The sequence below is a fragment of the Trichoplusia ni genome, chromosome 3, assembly GCF_003590095.1.
Source record: "Trichoplusia ni isolate ovarian cell line Hi5 chromosome 3, tn1, whole genome shotgun sequence".
Lineage (NCBI taxonomy): Eukaryota > Metazoa > Arthropoda > Insecta > Lepidoptera > Noctuidae > Trichoplusia > Trichoplusia ni.
The window spans coordinates 9,820,608-9,842,823 of record NC_039480.1 but is presented as its reverse complement, the minus strand read 5'-3'; the positions used below and the strand labels follow the sequence as shown (position 1 = coordinate 9,842,823).

The 22,216-nt window shown below is 34.7% G+C and overlaps 1 protein-coding gene across 2 annotated transcripts in view; it reads left to right on the top strand.

The window, feature by feature from the left end:
* LOC113491845 (U8-agatoxin-Ao1a-like) overlaps positions 1–19,846 on the top strand; it is a 58,704-nt gene extending 38,858 nt beyond the window's left edge. Inside the window, exons 2-4 of one of the 2 annotated variants that reach the window (XM_026869019.1) lie at positions 16,962–17,073; positions 18,207–18,285; positions 18,717–19,846. In XM_026869019.1, coding sequence (XP_026724820.1) covers positions 16,989–17,073; positions 18,207–18,285; positions 18,717–18,852 — 300 coding nt within the window. In that variant the 5' untranslated portion in view covers positions 16,962–16,988 and the 3' untranslated portion in view covers positions 18,853–19,846. Of the gene's footprint in view, positions 1–16,961; positions 17,074–18,206; positions 18,286–18,689 lie in introns of both variants that reach the window. The other variant, XM_026869018.1, reaches the window with a different exon arrangement.
* The last annotated feature ends 2,370 nt before the right edge of the window (positions 19,847–22,216 follow it).

The following is a 22,216-nucleotide window of genomic DNA, read 5'->3' as shown; positions in this document are numbered from 1 at the left end:
CTATTCGTACAGTGGGTTTCTCGTGATCTCAAACACGTTATCCGTGAAGGAAAAAAATATTTATTTGATTGTGATTATTATAACAATACTAGCGGCAGCCTTCGGCTCCGCCCGTGTGGAATATTGTTGTAAAACATACATAATACTGTTATTTCGAGTAAAGCATGCTCTTTCATCTATAACCTACTGCTAATCCCTCCAACGACATGCGTGCAAAGTTTCATGGTTATCGGTTAAGCATTTTGTAGGTGAAAGCGTTACAAACAAACATTTACATTTATAAATTAGTAGAGATATAAACTAATGCATTATTCCTGAGGTATAGCCCATTGAGAAGATTACCAGATTGTTCTGATTATATCATCGCTACCTTGCTTCCACAGGCAAAGCTCATAGTACAGGCATATAATGAAATACCCTCATTAAGGCCGATTATCGCATATTACTTCGATTAACGTTCCCTATATTAATAGTAAGTAGAATCAAATACATTACTGTTAAACAGTTTCATGGCATTCGTATTAATTGCAACTTTATTGCTTGAAGCTTAGGGTTGATTTTCAAAGTTCGTTGATATCGTTAATATGCGATAAAGTTATTGGTAATCGTGTTTAATTTGAGATTATGTTAGATTTATCGATATTATGTATTTTTTTTATATCGTTATCGTTATCGTTTACCAATAATTACGCGTTACCATAAAATTAATAATTGTTTTCATCACGAAATATAACCGCCGCGTCAGCTCATGATTATGGACTCCGGTTGGGTCCGAAACTAGTCGGGCAAATTACGAAGTATTTATAGCTTGGTACATAATTATCCCACTTATAACATTAACGAGAAAGTTTGTTCTGATGTATGGATGTTTGTCACCCTTTCACACCAAACCCTCCGCACAAATTTAGTTGAAGATTGGTACACAGATAGTTTAAAACCGGAATAACACACATGATAGTTTTTAACCCATTTTAATGTTCCCTTGGGATCATTTTTTGATCAGTGAACCGCTGGCAACAGCTAGTGTTTAGTGTATAAATATATTATACAATTATAATCTAAGTATATGTATGTATACGTCCATATGTCCGTACGTATGTATAAGTCATGTGACTTAGCGATTATTCAAAAAAATTCAACGAATTTACTCTGACAACAGTTTTCAAAAACACAAGTCATCAGATGTCCAAGACTAACATACCTATGTGTATCACAAACTTTAAAAAACAACAATAACAACCAACTACTAAATCTCGAACTGTTTACAAAATGGCGACTATTATTTACAATATTGGCATCTACCATTTTTTATTACTGTTCTATGGTTTAATGTCCAGGCATCCATCACACTGACATTTATTACCCCGATACAGGCTATTCGGGACGGTAAACGGCACATAGTTATTTTGTATTTTTCCCCTTGAATGTTACTTTAGTTTTAATAAATGACTTTACAATCTAATAAGCTAAGAAAGGGAAGGAAAACTAATTAGACACGAAAATTACATCAATTTTCTCTGTTTGTTTGTTGTTTTTTTTAATCATGAATCAGGAAATGAAATTATGTTTACTTGAAAAGATGACATTTAAAAATGTTGCATTATACGGTAACAATGGCAATCTGTTAAACACTTTTGCATTTAAAAATGCATGAGAAAAGCTATCTTCAAGACAAGCAAAAAATGTATTTGGTTTTAAATAAGTGTCAAAAAAATAGCCTCAGCAAAACTCAGAAAATCTGAACAAAAATTCGCATCATTGAATTATGTATATTTATGAACTCTTTACACGTCCAATAGTGCACGCGTCAAATATATGACGTCACAAGTCTGTAGGTCAAGCCAATATCAACGGTAAACACTGGAGCGCAACTACTGCGCTAATCGCGCCGTAAATTTACCGAGCTGAGCACAATAAGGGTTAGTTTACTGCCCCATATATAAATATATCGCGAAGACTTATACTATCGTACGTAAGTCAACCGGGATAATACGGTTATAGAGGTAATGAACCAAGAACTTGCCCTGGTATAAAGTATGTACAAAGTAACAAACAACAATGTATGGATGTAAATATACATATAGGTGGCAGCGTTTGCTTGTAAGATGTTGCCAAGACAAAACCATATGGCTGGCAATGTCAAAGTTATCGGATCTCATGTGCTCAAGTTCCTAAGTCTACAAAATCAAACTTTAGACATCAGATACATTGAAAAAAATGCGTAGCTCGTTTGGCTGCCATGACATGGACGTAAAAATCTTTTTCTGTTCTTCCAATTATTAATCACTGCAACACATTTTTAGTTTTAGTTGTCCCGATACCAGTACCTCTTAACCTCTCATTAGCTCCTTGAATTTGTAGTAAATTATTTTGCAGAGTATAAAACCTAGCTATTCTGATTCGCAAAAGTTTGTCTAAAGTATTTTCTTTGTGAAACTCTGCGACAGAAATGTAATTTTACACTTTCAGAAGTATTTTTTTTATACTAACTACTGTATTGTTTTCGATTAGTTTTTAGAGGGAAACGTCCCAGTTTTGCATACCGAAGTTTTTGCTAAAACCGCCTGGTTTTCCGTGGACGCGCAATCGAAACTGAAAAGGAATTTAATACTCTATTATGTAAAAACGTAGTGAACAGGTAGCGAAGAAAGGATTTGCAAACTTTGCCTAGAAAACTAGAATAAAATATTAAATTGTTTGAGGAAAACAAGGGAATGATTTCATTTTATTCCGAGGCGTTTTGTTGTCATAACAGTTATGTTTATAATTTCCTTGTTACGTGAAATACGATTGTAGAGTTGTTAAAAACCAGCAAAAGCTTACAACGAATTGGGGAACGGCTGTTCCATTAATTTATGTCCTTTAATTTCTTTTTTTACTTCAACGCGTTTTAAGGTTAGGTATCCAAAAAGTAAAGTCAGAACTTAAGGCTATCTGTCCGTCTATTTGACTGTTATTTGTACTAGAACCGTGGTAGCTAAACCATATTTTTTTTACAGAATAGGTATATATTTCTGTTGAGCTATTTTAAAGTAGATGAATGGATTTTCATCATCAGTGAAGTAGGTACGTTTAAATATTCAAGTGGTTCATAAATTTGTCTAAAACGTTCGTTTGCGTTCGCTGGTGTCCAATGCACGGAAATTTATTGCTTGTTGATTCCATACCATCATTTTCTTTAATAATATTTCATTGTTTTCCGTAACTTTCCTCTGCTGAACATATTTAGAATGGTACATGGTTCCGTACATAAAAAGTAAAGACTCTACTTCCAAAGCCCCGCTGTTTTCTTGCCTGTCGGACTGTCAACGGATTGTTGACTAATTTTTCATAGTTGATTCAGTAGCCGCTATAACAACAAATAATAAAATGAGGTTAAGCAAGCAAATACCGCTCACAGCAAATACCAGTCACCAAAAATAAATATTATTTTTAAATTCGCTGAAAGTTGATATTCGCTCTCGAAAATACGATCCTGTATTTTAAAATAATATTTGGTTCGGGGTTTCGGATCGCGCCCAAATAGAAGGAAGGGCCACAGCGATACAGTCTATTAAAAAAAAACATTGCCATTCAACGCAGCAATGCTGCCAGCCTTTTGGGCACCCCAGCCGGCAGCGATGCCGATGAATTTTTCGATGCCTTGATTTAATTATTGCTTTTTTTTTTGTATATAGTAAATGATTGTACTGTAAATATTTAACTGTGTAAAATTGTAAATTATAAAATAAAAATTTACAGTATTAGAAAAAAAAAGCAGTTGGGTAGTATTAGCAACTTATATTCATAAGTCATTGATAAGGCTTCTAAGACCAAACTACTAGCTCTTACATTATAATATTTATTGTTGCAGTTTTGAACGACATCGCTTAAATTGTGATGATAGTTTTTTTAATAATTCTAACCTAAGTTACTTCTAGGACTGGAACAAAGTAGCTTAATCTTCTGAATCATTCAGAAACTTGCTGATCACAAAAATACAAGTTTTCGAACATTTTTGGCAGCTCACAAATCTGCTTTCGTTGCCGATCGTAGTGCCCGGGACGTGTCGGGCCATTTGCCAACAACCTACAGGCAGAAACACTTCAAACTGTTACTCTTATCTATTCGCAAAGCCACGGCAATGCAGAATAACCAGAAATTAATTCTACAACAATCACATAAACCTTTAAGGTACAGGTGTCAATAAAACCCGTATTTAATTAACTCGTCAAGCAAGAGGTAAAACCTTACCACTACCTCTACCACGAACTAATAAACCATAAGTGCTGCCATTGTGCAAGCGAGACAGGCCTATGTGCAATGTAGAGCGCCATCTCGCTCTAACAACGATAACAGTTTAATTTTAATAGTTCATAGTAGAGTTACTGAACTGTGAAATTACTGTTTTATTATTTCGTTTATGCCTACCTATATAGAGCCTTCGTTAATGTATATTTGCGGCTTATTTTTATTGTAATTGTTGCTCTCTACGGAATGCGACATTAGATTTCATTATAGCTTATAAATGTTTTATATTAAAATTTTAATGTCGAACAATAAACAGAGCTTGACAGGCCTGTTGGTCTAGTGGTTAGTGACCCTGACTGCTATACCGGAGGTCGTGGGTTCGATTCCCGCCCAGGACAAATGTTGTGTGATGAGCATGATCATTTGTTCTGGTGTCTGGGTGTAATTTATCTATAATATGTTTGTATTTAGAAATATATAAGTAAGTTTATCAGTTGTCTGCAGGGACCGGACAACCCCACTTTAGAGTTAAGCCGTTTGACAGGGTAACCCGTACACGGGGTAACTCATATCGCAGTGTTACCTTTTGTTCGAGTTACATCCTCGAAACCCAGCGAAATGGTTAACACCTTCATTATGGTAACCACGTGAAGGGGTTAACCCCTTCAATAACTTAAGCCTTTGAAGTGGTTACCTTCACGAAAGGCTTTTATTCGTGTTACCCTGAATTACCCACTAAACTTGAGCTGCATACTTGCACCCTAGCGGCCCCTCATTGCTTTACTAAGACTACAACTGATTTTCTTCTATCGGCGAGGCGTCGCGCCGCGACTCGCGCCTCTCGGACAAACTACCTACGCGCGAAACGTCGCGTCATGTCAGCATGATAAGAAAACCAGCCATATAGGTAACTAGCTGTTGCCCGCGACTTCGTCCGCGTGGTTAGAAGATATAAGTTAGGAATATTTTAACGAATGCCCTCGAAGATTAATATTTTTCCTCGTATTTGCCACATTTTCCATTAAATCTTCGCTCCTTTTAGTTGCAGCGTAATTTTATATACCTAGCCTTAAACCTTCCTCGATTATTGGTCTATTGAACACAAAATGAGATCAAATTTTTTAGATGAAATTATTTATAATATTAAAAAAAAAATCGAATACAAGTTTTTTTTCATTTTTTGCATTTTCTGAGAAGATTTGACGGGTGGATTTTCGATTGAAAATTAGAGTGTTTTTTTATATTAATTCAAAATAAGGTGAAAAAATAAATATTTTAAATCAAATAAATTACAGCGTATTTGGGACACAAAAAAGTAAGTTTTCACCAAATTTCGTTACAAAAATAAATTTTTGTAAAGATAAAAATAAGAAACCACAATCTTGGTTTTTTGGATTTTTCACAAAAATTTTGAGGTTATGTGAAAAAAATGTAAACAAAAGTTTTAGATATTTTTATTTTCTACAACTTTGCCATTTGACTTTTTTCGATACGAATTTTAGTTTTGCCGGAAATCGAGAAAATCCGTTTTTTACTCTTCAAACGTCACTCCCACCCCCTTCCCGACCTCAGATCGCCCGTAAATTATTTTTCCTTTCATTTTTATAATATTCCCCTCCTTTTCTAATGGGTTTCATCCTACTATTATTTTTTTTGGTTTTAAAAATTATCGACCCTGGTCTACAAGTATGGACACGAAAAATATATATCACAACGTTTGAAATATGCGACAAGCAAAATTAAACTGTAAGATCATATCCACAATGATTTTTATTCCATGTTTACAAGTCGCTCGGTAAATGCAACAATGGCGCCGCTGGGCGGTAAGATGTCACGTGCGCTCGTGGTTATACTATTTTCAAACTAATGTCTATGATAAAGAGTGCATATTGCATTGCCTTAGGTTGGAGTGGGTTACCCTGTTACAGTGTTACCGGGTTGTGAAAGGGTAACCTGTTCGGAACAGGGTTCCAGTAATCCGTTCGAAGGTGTAACATATGTCATAGGGTTTTTTCTTGAAGCGCTTAAAAAAACCCCTTCAAAAACCCTTTCAATGAGTATCCGGCCGGTCCCTGGTTGTCTGGTTACCATAACACAAGCTCTGCTTAGCTTGGGATCAGATAACCGTGTGTGAGTTGTCCCAGGATATATTATAGGATATATTATATTATAATAAAAGGTTCAACGTAAATGAGGTTTATGTAAAGTTATAAAGTAATTTGTGAGGTAAATAATTATTAATATCCAAGTTGTTATATATATGACTTTAACAAAAATTTAAGCTGAATTAAAAAAAAACTGGTCTTGAAAATGAAAACTAAGTAGGTAAATGACAAATTATTTTATCACTAGCTGTTGCCCGCGACTTCGTTCCCGTGGGTAGAAGAAGATACATATAAGTTATGATTTATACCCGTCCTGTTTTTTCCACATTTTCCATTGTATCTTCGCTCCTATTAGTTGCAGCGTGATGTTATATAGCCTATAGCCTTCCTCGATTAATGGTGTATTCAACACAAAAAGAATTTTTCAATTTGGATCAGTAGTTCCTGAGATTAGCGCGTTCAAACAAACAAACTCTTCAGCTTTATATATTAGTATAGAAGTATAGATATAGAAGTATAGATAATATCAGGTGTGTGATAAATTGCTATATATAGCCGTGTACAATTTTTAAAACAAAACCAATCAGCTGTTTCCCGTGACTTGGGAATCACTAATCATCAATCTTATAATAGAGCAATAAATAAATATATGACATTTTATTTTTTCGATACTTTCTCCTAATATTACAAAACGCGAAAGTTTGAATGTATGGATGTTTGTTCCGCTTTCACGCAAAAACCACAAACTTGGTACATAGATAGTTTATAACCAGGATTAAAACGAAAATAAGCGATGTTTCAGGACTACATACCTGTAAAGAAGCTTATCTTCAATTTAAAACGTTTACGTTATCTTTACTATAAATAGAGCTATAATATTGTAAAGAAAATATTCAACAGTAATTTGGTCTCTTTGGTTTATATATATACTTCCCAGCCGATTTCGGCTATGGGGGCTTTTAATTATTGTTTACAGAGGAGCTAAGGTATTCAGCTCTTCTATGCGCCCTTTGATGGCTGCAGTACCCTATTTTATGTGTAAACGTCTGTGAGCAATGCAATTGGTTTATACAAAGACACTATTAAATAAAGAAATCTACAGTCTAGTATAGTTCCAATGATAATTTAGTGAAACGTTTCCGAAATAAAGAAAATAAATATAAACAGGAAAATCTCGGTACTGGCCAGGCTTACCGAGATTGCTTTTGCTGTGGAAAAATTCCAAAACATCGTATCATGTATTTAAGTTGAGAGGGGTTTACTAAACTGGCTCTTTGCCTAAAAAAATGTAACGAAACTTAAAACAACGTTACTCATTATTTACTATCAATATCTTTAAACCCTGACACAAAAAGAGTGGTGTTATAAGATTGCCATGTCCGTCTCCCTGTTTGTTTGACCGTATGTCTGACTGTTTCTGTGGCATTATGGCTCCTGAATGGATAAAGCGATTTTTATTAATTCTGTTTCATATTAAAGGCGAATGATGCACGAGTGTTTCAATTTGTTTGATAAAAACCGGTGGAGCTATTTAAAAGTTGTGGTGGTTGGAAGTTTTCACCGTCGCTGATTTTATCTTGTATTGAGCATCCCTATTGCCTATACCCCTGTAACTGATCTTGTGTACATTTAGTATGTGGGTCTCCCGTCTGACCCTCACAGTGGCACCTAATTAAGAGGTAGGATGAAACATGTACAGCTGACCACACATGAGTCACAATGCTAAGAAAACGTCATCCAACAATCGACCTTACTGCATTTAGATAAAGAAGATATTCGTATCAACATAAGTCCGTGATCTATTTCGTGGAGAAGGGTACGCGTTATGAAAGCTTTTGTGACCGCATTGGATTGAAGAGAGCCTTGTGCCAGTCATATTGAATACCAACCGAAAAATGGATGGAGTGTTGGTATCATAATGAAAGGTTTGGGACGTTTAATTAATAAAAAATATTTTTTCGAATTCTTGGTTTTTTTGTGATCTATTTTGACAGCGATCGTTGAATAAAGTGATGAGTAATATCTTAGTAGGTAACTTACATACGTAATAGCATATGCAGAAGACAACATTTTTAATTTACGCGTGACATGAGGAAAATCTGCTTTTAACACGCTTTTACTATTATCATGTAGTGTGGTGCTTTTTAATAAATATAATCGAGATAAAGTTCGCTACGATAGAAAAAAAAACAGACGAAATATGGGCATAAAAATCAACCAATAAAGAAATGGAACACCATTTCAAAACACACGCCAATAACACGTGTTTACACAACTAAACTCTTTAACACTAAAAAATACATAACCATATAAGTATTTTCCTTTACAAAAACAACAAATCAAACTTCCCATCCAACAAAACGTTACTAAAATACCTATTTCTGCAAGTATTCCAATAAGCGGTGCATTTTAATGGTTCCACTTCACATAACGTGGACTCGTTAGCGCCTGCAGTTGACATTACGTTGATTTCAAAGAAACTCGGTGACCTGTGTGAAACTCGCTTCGCACCTCCATGTTATGACGTCACACGATGTAACAGTTCCAATCAAAATGGCGCGTTCGAACACTTTTGACATTTGAACGTGGAGTTTTCTATTGGTTAATTGTTGAATCCAATTCTATGTATTTTTAAATTTTAGGAGATTTTGTTAGTCTGTAAATAGATAAAAATAGAGTTTTTCTTTGTGTAGGAAAGCTGATTTTCATTTTACTATTTTTTACAGCCCAAATATATTTTTTTTGAATGGCGGCAACTGAAATACATCATCTGTGAAAGTTTCATCAAGGTTCATGAGATTGGGCAAACAGCTATAAACTTTAATTATTTCCACTTGACTAAAGAACCCTAAAAACTATTTTTCAATTGATAATTTAGCCTTAAAAGAACTAAATAACGTCCACGTTTTCCCATATATCTTTCTTCAATACTTCCCTATTGACTCACAAATGCTTTTCCATTACTCAAATTGTGTATCTACGCTAAACTTTAAGTGTTTTCTTCAAGTGGCTATAAAAGCACTCGGATTTGAAAGTTAGTTAGGAATAATTTACTAAGATGAGGCAGGAAACTTGAATTAGTTTGAGTGGGTTAGTTCGAGATTTGTAACGGGGATACGGGTACCAGGAAATTCAAATCAAATCTACAAAGTTATGAACCAAAAACATTAGATATATTTTTAGAGTTAGTCCATAGGGTAAAGACGGAACCATATCTATACTTCTATACTAATACTAATATATAAAGCTGAAGAGTTTGTTTGTTTGTTTTTTGAATGCGCTAATCTCAGGAACTACTGGTCCAAATTGAAAAAATATTTTTGTGTTGAATAGACCATTCATCGAGGAAGGCTTTAGGAACTTAAGGAAGCTTTGACCATCACGCTGCGACTAATAGGAGCGAAGATACAATGGATAATGTGAAAAAAACAGGGCAGGTATAAATCATAACTTATATCTTCTACCCACGGGGACGAAGTCGCGGGCAACAGCTAGTATATTATGTAACTAAAGCTCCGCTCACTAATATCATGAACTATGATAGCTAGACAGATTGTACTACTGTTGATGCCATAACAACAACTACTATAAATTAAAACCGAGTTTAAGCAACGATGGCTGTCATAAAGTTATTGGTAGGCGATAAATTAATTTGAGGGTGCATATCCAAATAAATATAGACTTTTTATAATTAGCCTATTTGTATGGAACCGTCTTTGTTGCGAGGCCGACTCTCACTTGACCATTTTCTCACTCTGCTGGCTCTAAATGGATCAGTGACAAAATCTCGTGAAACATTCAAGCTATTATTAATTACAGATAAACGGTACTAAATAGTATATTATATACCTATATAGCATGTGATTAAACCTATCTTAATCGGAACCCAATTAATTGAACAATGATTATCCTACTTGCGATATTACGGAGAAAGGATCAATACTTGTACTGTAAGATATTATATTAGCGCGGCTGTCAATTTCTGTTGTGAAAGCAAGACAGCATTATACATTCGTGCATATGTATCTCGCTTCCACAGCGTCAACAGCCCTGTTATTAAAATCCATTGTCGATTTAGTTTGTGTGGCTCTTCTAAATTAAAGGAAATTGCGCTAATTAAGAGTAAATTAAAACTGTCCTTATTAGTGCTACGATAAAATATCACTATAATACATAATAAAAAAAAATGAACAATGTTTGATTTCTATTCATCCTGTCAAAATGTACTTAAAATCGATAGTTCTTCTTCGTCTCTGAAAATATGAAACAAAGAATACGTTAAACCCAATAATCCTGTAATACGAAAACTTCTCTTCTTAAAATAATTAAGAAAAAATACTAGCTAATGATGAATAAAACTTATGGTCAGTCTCAAATTAAACGCCCTCTAAGGTACAAGGAAGAAAACTTTAATAAAGAAAATTCAAGTTCAAAGAAATATAAAACATTCGTTTAGTACTAAGATTTCGATGTAACTAAACCATAGCGCAATTCAGCCAGAACGCCAAACGGTCAACGCCATCTCGTTACGTTATTTGTACTAAATTACTTAAATGATTCGTAAACTTGCACAAATAAAAACGGCGCAGTTTTTCTATTAATATAAACAAAATATCCACAAAAACAAAACCGCAGTTTCACGTAAAACTTATAATAAACAGCGTGAAACATAATCAGCTCATTTGCGGTGTTACAACGAGATAATAAATTATTTATTAGCTATAACAGGCTTCCCGACAATATCTGCTTCCAACGTAATTGAGGACGCCTACCGTATTATCCCTGATGGCAATCTGATAGGCTTAGATGGATACCTATTTTGTTTATATTAAATTAAATGTATTTATTATGGTCACAACCTGATAATTTGGTGATAATTACGTACCATGAGATCGTAGGGAATAATTAAACATCTCATTTCACATTGTACTTCTAGACAACATGGGCGTTTGTCAATTAATGAACGAGCAGGAAACAAAACGCAACAAACAAAGTAATAAATCTGAGTATATTTTTTTTACCCATTTTACCCGTTTACATCAAACACGTTTAAGAACAAGTCAAGTTTAATACGAAACAGACTAAAAATAAACTGAAATCACTCAATCCTTTCGGGAGCATATTGCACAGACAGAGAAAAAGACATGTCAACTTATAACACCCTTCTTCTTGCGTCGAGGATTAAAAATTATAATACAAGAAAGAAACAAACTATGAGAATATCATTAATTATCTTGCAACAAACCGCACAACCTAAAACACATAACTATTACATATATATTATATAATACAAAGGTAACATCATAATAAAACCTCATAGTAGACATGTAAATTAAACACGTATTTCATTAATTCGTGTCCCTCCTTTACAAATTCAAGAGGGATTGTGGTTCAGGTACTACCGAAGTAAGGGTCTATCAAATTAATGGCGCTTAAGACGTATGAAACTTAGGCAAACTGTTTTATGAACAGAAGCAAAGATATCTCATTTTATTTAAGTTCATATTTCAATTTGATTTATGCCGAAATAAGATAGGGATTCAAGGTCGTGAAAAACTTAAGGTTCGTTTGCATTCACGCGGAATAAGAGGGTAAATGTGAATTGACCAATCACAGCGTTTAAAATCATTTTACACTTCTTCACAACTGAATTGATTGGCGTATTCACAGTTTGCTGAGCCTTGCTCTGCGTCAATGGAAACTAACCTTAAAGTCGTTTTTTCTTCAACGAATGCTTTAATTATACACCTTCTGTCTAGGATTTTGTCTTATTAATTTCATACAATGTAGAAATTTAATCTTTAGAAATTTAATCTTGCCCGTCAACTTAAGGCGACCATTCCCACATCTTTCGACACTTATCCTGAACCCCAATACGACCACAACAGCGTCTCAATGAAAATTTTTGTTGTATAAACATAATCACCTAAAAACAAAACATAATGGTAATATAATTAATCATGGTTATAATCGCGTTGATAATAAATTTTCCATTTGCAGTTTGTACGATAGATATTCCGGCGAAGCTCCACCAAGCGTTGTAACAGCAATATGATTTATTACGTTATAATTTGATGGTAATACTGAAATATTGCTCTGAATTAAATTTAAAGGGATGTGGGATAGACAGATAATTTGTTGAGTATTAAAACAAAGGATTATTATTAAGCTGGATGAGGAGAGAATTTGTAATAAATTAAGATACAAAGTGATGGAAGCTTTGAATGTGGATAACAATACTCTCAAATATAGACGAAATATTTTTTGGTTCAAATATATCAGAAGAATAATCAGATTTTAGACCTAGCAGTCACTATTCTACTTATAGCCCTCTGAAACGCAGAACAAGTGACACTTGCTCAGAAAATAATCAATCCGAGCATATTTAAATTCCAAAGATTTGAAAAGAGGTCCATTATAAATTTTCCAAGAAATACATGTTGCTTTTTTTCGTCAATTACTCATATAACAAAATAAAAAAAAACCCTTTGGAATTTCACGCTTGGCAGACAAAGAGGGACGATAATCCGAAAGCAAATAACTATGTGACACTAGTCCCCTTACTACGCCAGTTTAAGGGTCATGTAAAAGGGAGGTACTTTTACTTGACCATGTTTAACGATTCGACAAGTGCCTACAATTCTTACAAATTAGAACGAAGCAAAGGGAACATTTCCATCGCATCGATACAGAAAGATTTATATCTCTCCTCGTATATTATTTTTTGCCGTCTTGTTTCTAGCGAAATGTCAGAGAGATACTAAGATTTATCGGGCGTTTGTAGTTGTCAAGTTTTTATAAATACGTGTCGTCTATCGTCGGGCTATCGGCAGTGTATCATCCCGGGAGAGCTATAACTCAGAGCTGATAACAAAAGGGTTGTTTGGTTTGGATTGGGGGATGTTCTTGTATACATCATTATGCCTATCTCATGCAAAGGGTAGCAGTATCCAGGATCAAAGTTTGTCTGCTGTTGGCAGAAATTTGATAATTCGTCGAGAAACCAAAAAATATGTATAGTAAATAATATAGTTGATGTGATAATTTAAAATGTTACAAATATGTTTATTGGAAATATTTTTCGTTTGAACTTACAAATAACATGTTACCTTAAATTTGTACTAATCAATCAAAGATTTATTCATTAAAAAAAAACTTTTTGGTTGAGTATTTCCATTTTTTTTATGACAGTGATATGTAAAAGTTTCTGACTTCCAACTGATAACTGTAAATGCATAAAACTTGATTGCAATGTTCATTACTATAGATACTTATATATATTATGAAGAAGTTTCATAAAGTCTTTATTGATTAGCCAGAGATAACTGTAGATATTCGTGGAAATTTATAAACTTCTCAACCCATTACGTATGCGTTCTGTAAGAAAACAAGCGAGCAATTCCATCTTAGTATTCTGATCAATATATCGATGTTATCCCTGATTTCACGCCTCGATATACACCAATCAAAGGGCGAACAAGTAATCAAAGTTGTTCGAACTATTCCCTTTGAAGCAAGTGGTTTGGTAATACAAGTTTGATTGTTGTTGACATATTGAAAGTGTGTATCCGTTGCGGAAGCTCGATTTCAAGCCGTTGTGATAATGCATGAAGAATGTAGAGTTTGTAGAGCTTATTGGGAATAGTGATGGGATTGTTTCAAGTATTGTGATGGCTGGTTCAGGGAAGCTTGGAATTGGTCTTGAATAACTGTAGAGACTTGAATTACAATAGGTTTAAGATTTAAGCACTAAAACTAGTAAAACACACACCGATATACTGAATTAACAAGTAAGTCTTGTCACTTGTCGAATAGGTATATCAGTCCTACACATTTGAAGACAAAATCTAAATCAATAATCCATTTATTCAAAATGTGCGTATAAGAAGCACATCTTGAACGTCAAATAAACAAATAGACAGCACCAAATGCTGTCAATACTTCGAGATTTTCATGTGTTTGAGAGTAGAAGAGCGTGAGTATAATACGAAATGTATGTTTAATAATTAACCATAACTAATTGCAGGTTGTAATAATTATCTTATAAGGCTCTGTTTCTATTCAACTTGTTCATGAGGAATGACAATTACTCGTAATTTCGTAACTTCGATAATCGCCATTTTAAAAAGCACTTTCTTCCTTTATTTTATTATTTCAGACTATTGTAAGCCCTAAACCTAGACAATCCGAATAAAAAATAATTACAAATCATGTTTCAGGTGTTTCCCGAAACCCCAACATAAAAACAAATCGTCGTTTTAAATTGGTCTCATATTTTTTCCAATTCGTTTCTCCATATATCTACAAAATTGTCTCATGTCTCATAATCTGCGTCACATGACATGATGTAACATATTTATGTTATGAATACTTGAACACATTTCGCTCATGTTCGGGAAATGTCAACGTGTCACCCGCATGGAATTCTATTATATTTTATGACAAAAATTATACAGAATATTTTCTTTAGTTTTTTTTTCTGTGTAACAGCTAGTAGATTTAGACGGTTTAGTTACAGGCACTTTTCTAAATGTGTCCGCTGTCGAGTCATGGCATTTAATTACATTTTATTAGACCATGGGACATACATTATTATTGCAGTTGTGGAAAGGAAACAACGTTCCACACAGTATAGATTGCTGTCCCGCTACTGCAAGTGTTTGTACGTCAAAATCTCAGAAACTGCTGGTCCGATTTGGAAGTCTTAAATGTTCGATCGCCCATTCATCCAGGAATTCTATGGGAAATATACTATCAAGCTAAAAAAAACTCCTTACTTTATACTTTCATAGTCACGCGAATGAAGTCGCGGGCAACAGCTAGTGTTACTACAAGAGGTATTAGTAAGCCTCAGATCTGGTAGAGCGTTACTAATTAGTGTAATATATTAGTTAATGTCTGTTGACTGCTGTGAATCAACACATGTTACACACAACAGGCGTGTTGAGCATTGTGTTCCGTTCGGTAACAATACATATTAACGATAAATTATGATGTTATCATAGTGATGACGTATGCTGATAATTTTTGAATTATGCAAGAGGCTTTTCATAAATGCCAGTTTTATACGTCCTTCTACTAGATAAAGGTTTATATCCGTATAGGGAAGGTTTGAGCATTGATCACCACGCTAACTCACTGCGGATTGGCGATTTCAGATTGCAATATTTGAAAGTCAGGTCTCCTCACTATTTTTTTTTTCAATCATTTACCGTCTTATCCGTGATGTCTTAGAATAATTAAGGAAGTGCACATAAATTTAAATTCATTGGTTCTTTGCCTGTGTTAGGGTCGAACCTGCACGTCGTATACACAAATCCATGCATAGAAACGCAAGGACAGCACAGCAATTTATAATCACGATCTGACTTTTATAATGATAAAAAAAATCAGTTTTAAAAAGTACATTTAAAACCAAAATCTTAGTAGTCATTGTTCACGCATTGTGTCATAAATGTTGAAGAGGATAGCAACGTCACACTTACCGCAAAATACCTCATATTGTGTCAAAAGATAGAAGCTTATATTCTACTCATCAGGTCAACGGCATCATCATACAAATAAAGTCTTCTTGATACGAAACGATGTTATCAAGTCTTTCTAGTCAATAAAGTCGAACCGCTTGTCTTACGTTACAATGGCTAGGTTAATACGGGCGGGGAAAGGAAGCGGAAATCCGACCAGCAATGGCGCGAAACGGCACTAATCGACTCGTAGCCGTAGCATCTAAAAGCGTAGCGATGTAGCAAGTTGCTACGCGATCTTGCGTAGGTTATCTTTAATCAATTTAGTTTGTTCCTTTTGATGGATTGCATCATAAAATGTTGTTCAGTTTGTATTGAATTCTTGTCGTATTTAAGTCAAATTAATTTGTTAAATAATCTATCACATAGGATGTGTGAATAAAATATAATATATTTTTTTAACTTTTGTTTTAAATTTTTCATAGATAAAAGAAAACGTGTAGATATTTTTGACTATAGTTTAAAAATACCGCTTTTTGTGCTCAGGGTTGCCGCAAATGTCCTTTGTTCAGCAGTTTTTCGTCATCGGCATTTAGCTTTAAAGCTGGCTGTGTTTGTGCCCAATGAAAAACGTTCGGTTCTATTCGCTTTTGGTTAAATCTCTCACATTCTTTAAATGCTCTGTTCATTCCATTTTAAGTTTTTGTTGGTGCATAACGCAGAGTTTTTGAGCAATATATGTCACAGAGGTTTAGGCTTACGGTGAAATCTATTGGAAGTATTTTTTTTGGGTATGTTATGTATGGTGAGGTCACCTTTTATTTTGGGTAGTTTAGTTTTGTTCGATCTATTCTGAATGCTTGTTCTGAGTTTAGGTGATTTTGTGCGTGAGACTTAAAAAAATATTTAGCGCGGGAGTTGTTTTTTAATGTATAATTGATAGGTACATTATTAAGAAACCGCCACACACAATTCACCGAACTTCGTCAGTATTTTATGTTCTTTTTCGTTTCTGTTCAAACTCCAACATAACTTGATAAAATCAAGCTACGTTGAGGTCCAACTGCACCTTCACAAATTTTAACAAAATCAAGTGGACAGGCAGTGGCCTGCTAAAGGCCGAGTTGTTTTTGTTGTTGGTTGATTGTAATGTTATTTCCAGGCAAGCAGCGGTTGGTGCGCGGGCAGAATGCCGCGCGCCGGCGCCCTCCTGCTGGCGATAGCGGCCGTCCTACTCGCCGCCGAGTGGGCTCATGCATCTTACATTGATCCTGGTAAACTGCCATCAAAAACAAAATATTAACATAACTTATAACATGACTCCAATCGCAACCTGACCGAAGATTAAAATCGTCCCCCACTTGTCGCCCGGAGGAAGGATATCGTCTCCGGGGTCGTCATCGGGAAAGATGTGGAAAGACAGAGAAGTTCGGAACGAGAAGGGAAGCCCAGCAGTAGGATATAATAATAAATAAAAACTCGACTTTCGGAGAACGGCGTACAGATTTACTCTTCATCAAATATTTATTGCATTACACTAACTAGACTTACTGCCTTAACCAATTTTAATAAGCACAATGTTTGATTGCGCTAAAATTTCGAGGTCAGGTTGGAAATTTGGGAAAACCTAATTTGGTTGGATTAACCTTATTTACGCAACATTAATATTAGATGTGTGTTTTTATCTTGTTTTAATTATCTTCCATTGCCAAAATGTACATTTTTATCGCTTTTGCAAAAATATTTGTATAATCCCTAATCCAAAACAATTCTGTTGTTAAGAATTTTAATTTGACTCCATCTATAAAGATAAAAGAATATCATTCCTCGTTCCTTGCCGCAACGGGAATCCGAAACGATTTTCCCACGTCTATTTTTCTTAATTTGCCGACCGTGAATAACAAAAAGGGAAAATAAATGATAATCTCCCAGTTCTTTCAAGCATAATATACTTAGGGAAATTAAAGAATCATTATTGGCCTTCATTTATATTTGATAACGTTTAGAGCTGGTGGAAAGAATAATGTAAGTGTTTGCTGGAACGGAAAAATATGTAAACGCAACACGTGTTGCTCATTCTTGTTTGTCCTGACTTTTAATGAGCTACTGATTTTATTTATACTACTTTATTTTACACATAGTTATGGTATCTACTGATTACTGGATGGTTATATGGTAAAAAATATTTTGTTTTGTTTTTTTTTAATATATAAGTGTGAGGATGTTGAAATATGTCGGATAGCTTCGATTGCTTCTTCGACACATGCAAAAAAATCAGTCTTATTTATAATGTTAATACAAATTCTTCATAAGTTCATAAGTAAGTGGAAATGTACTGAAGCCATTTCCACGATGTTTAGTTAAGTCTAAATGTTTTAAAATATGTTAAATTGTATTTCTTCGACAGGAGACGACGACGTCGAGGTAAATCTGCCTGATTACGGAGACGACCCGGCCGATTTGCAGCTGCTACAGGATGTTGGAAAGTGAGTCCTATCATCTTTGTTACAATGTTCAAAATTAGACGGCAAGTTTAAAATAGAATTCTTGGGAGGTCGAAAATTTGTCATAAACGAGAAAGATTTGTGTATGTTAATTAGTACAATTAATGTGGGCATTAAACAGGGGTTCTTTGAGTAAACGACCCCTTTTATACTACTGAACAAAACAATACACAGAAATATCATTTACAATTTATGAGGTACTCTCATTAAGCGCTTATGCGCAGAGAAAATAATACAAAGTAATATTCGAGTAAGAATATAATTATTATTTTAATTGGATTTCTCTGTTAAGTCACAATCGACGTAATTTTGTGAGATTGTACCTCATGAGCATTGCACATTGGCCCGACACAAACTTAGGCTAGCATTGAATGATGTGGTTTCAGACGTTCGTCGCTGATCTACGTTTTCAGGCGCGCCTGTGTGCGGCGGGGCGGCAACTGCGACCACCGCCCCGGGGACTGCTGCCACTCGTCCTCGTGCAGGTGCAACCTCTGGGGCTCCAACTGCCGCTGCCAGCGCATGGGCCTCTTCCAGAAGTGGGGGTAGGCCCCTCGCACCCCGACTCCCCTGAAGCGGCGACCAACTCCTACCAGCCGACTTGACCGCCGCTCCATCGGACGACAACCTTGCATTTACAAACGGACCCGTTGCGTTCTTCTTCATATTTCATTTCATTTGTTCCTTCCTTAGTCACTCTACCCTACCTACTTATTAGAGAGATTCGAATTGAAAACAGGGACCTAGATTTTAGTTCGGAAATATTTTTGGACCTTTTATGATATACAAAATTTAGAATCAGTATCGTTTCTTTTAATGACTTTAGATTTCTGTCGGTTGATTTGTCTCTTGTTATGATTTATCTGATTATCCGAGTGTCCGCTTATTGGTTGGGCAATTACCCAGCCTTATTGCCGAATCAGTACGCCTTGACGCCAAAGCTCGGCCAATCAGACCCCGACGACTGTTTCTGGCGACGCGTGCTCGGACGTCCTGTTTAGTTCCATACTTTGGTTAGGACGAGGAGACCCGTCGTCTTGAAGACAGTGCGACTATTTCTATTACAATGTATGTATGTAGAGTTAAGTAAGCTAAACGTAGATAAAGCAGTAGCTGCTAATTGATGGTAAACTTATGTCAATAGGAAGTAGCTATCACTACAAAATAGAAAAAAAAATATAAATGTAACTCTTAAAAGTAAATGTTTTAGTCTCATAAGGGAGTATCGGTAATGGAAAACTTGGTGAAAGACGCTATAATAAGCCTTTATATATAACAACGCCATTTGTATTTGCGATTGGCATCTTAGATTTTTAAATATCTATTATAAATGTCAATACATAATTCATATAATATTAATAAAACGAATCTTTAATGTATTCTATACGCCTCTTGGACAGGAGTATATATGTTATTACAGCCTAGTAGATTCTTCTGTATGTAGCTTCTTATATGTATGTTCCGATTATGGAATATGGTAATTGTACTAATACTAATATTGGAATATGGAAAATGAATTATATTAATAAATGTTTATGGACTATATTTGTGTTATTATTTACATAACCCTTAATTACCCAAACCAACTGAGATGTAGCTTTTATTTCAATTTATGTTAATTAATAAGTGGTCAAATATTTATGAAAAACCTTAAAAATCAGATCGTGCTAATAAATTATTGAAATAGATAAAATTAAGCTCAATGATAGACGGATGAAAAAGGCACTGAAATTTAAGGACTTCTAATTATTCTGAATTGCTTTCATTTTAGTATGAATAATTAATTCATACTAAAATGAAAAAGGGAGGAGAGATCTTTGCGGTATTATAATCTTGAACGCAAAAGCAAACAATAATATATTTTTTTATAGTTACTATCGTGAAACTGAATCATCAGTCAGATCATGATTAAGGACTCCGGTTGGGTCCGAAACTAGTCAGGCACTCCCAATAAATAAATACGCGTGAGTAAGCCGTTGCCGTTAATAACAAAAAAATCACAACGTCAGTTCTGATACTATTAATACATTTTGTCTTCAGAATTTTTTCTTGCATTTATTCTAATCAAGTCAATATACCTAATACCTATAAAAGTGTATAGCTGCATATATAAAATGTCACAATGAACACAATATGTCTGGCTGTACAAAATCTATCAACGATTGACGATGTTCATGGTAAGCATATTTTGAATGTGGGATCGACTATTCTTGGAACAAGTAAGTATCTGATAAACTATTTATTATAGCATTGGAAAAAACAAGACAGAAATAAAAAGACAAAATAACAAAATGAAAATAGCAACCGTACAAAACAATGTCACTGCACACTGGTAGCAAACAAAACGAATGAAGAATACACAAAACAAAACCCTGTCGGTGACCAACTTCATTATTAGCAAAGTTCGATAAAACTTTTTTATTCACTTCATCAATCAGGCTTTTAATCCTTCCCCTCGATCCGAGACAAAATTAATTATTTCACTTTCAAAATTGTTTTACTGTGTTCGCAAAAATTGACGTTTCCGCCGTTCCTTCTGCATTATTCACTAACTTCTCCGAAATTCGTACAAAACCTTGATGACATGGAATTCCGTTTTTGTCCGAAAGGGGCCTGGTACAAGTTGATGAAAGTTCCATGATAAACGGATTATCTGGTCCTGAATGTTGGGGAAAAGTAGGGCAAGTACAAAATAAACCTCGTAACGTGAGGGACATAATCTTATAAGTTTTTGGATGATCTTTTGGGTGAGGTCTCTTTTCCATTTATATACATACGGGCCCTGTTTTAGTTAGGATACGACCTTCTGGACATACTAAAGATGGAGAAAGAAAAACGAGTTGATGAAGCTTACAATTGAGATGGTATAATTTAACACCAATAGTTCAAGTATTATTTAAATTTATGTCTCTACCGCTCAGCATTGACTCTCAAAATATAAGCTAATGTCAACCATAGTAAAAAGGATCGAGATCCGAAATAAAATTGCACTTAACGCCCTTGTTTTCACCCTGTTCACCCCAAAATGGTCAACATAACCATAGCTACCTCTTATAACTAACAAAAGGAAGGCTCTCATCTTTTGTGCGGTCTAATGTAAAAACTCCACTCAGAAATATTATCAGAAAATATTCTTTTAGTCACGTCTTACTTAGGAATGGGATCTATATTAATTTTGTGCGACGACCGCTTTTGTTGGAAGCGAAAATCAAGGAGAATAATATCAGTTGGTTTATTTCAATGAATCTTGGTAGGGGAAAGTTGTTCTTTAATGCAATTCATATCTGCAATCCATTTTGCATTAGAATAGAAAGCATTTGCGTAAGCTTTCCTTTTTAACCAGTGACGTGACTCACTTATTAGTTAAATGCTTTTTATCTTCAGCGTTAGCACTCGAAGACATGTAATTAATCTACCAGCCCAGCTATTGGCACGAATGTGAGTAAAATTTTTCAGGTCAAAAGGATTATAAAAATATGTCTATTCACATAAATACAAACTGGGCTCACCATACAAAATTGTGATCAGCTGACATAAATATACATATGCTTAATCAAAATCTAGCCTACTACAATCCACCACTGGTCATAAGCCACCTCAAGTAGCCACACAAAACCCGTTTCTTCGGATTTTGCATCCAGTCCGAGCGAGCTGATACCATAGGCTGAGTGTTGACACAATGATTCTGATTCTTATTCTGATTCCGGAGTTGGACAAAACTTTCTCTCAATCATAATTGCTTAATTAATAGAAGCCGTATACAACTGTAAAAAAACCTACTTTAGCGACTTCTATAATAAAGAAACGTTTATGAAAAGTAACCAAGATTATTTTAGGTAAAGATAAACGAATATCTTTCGTTAGACATTTTATTCGAGCAAACCCACTTAGACAAGATTACATTTCCGATTGC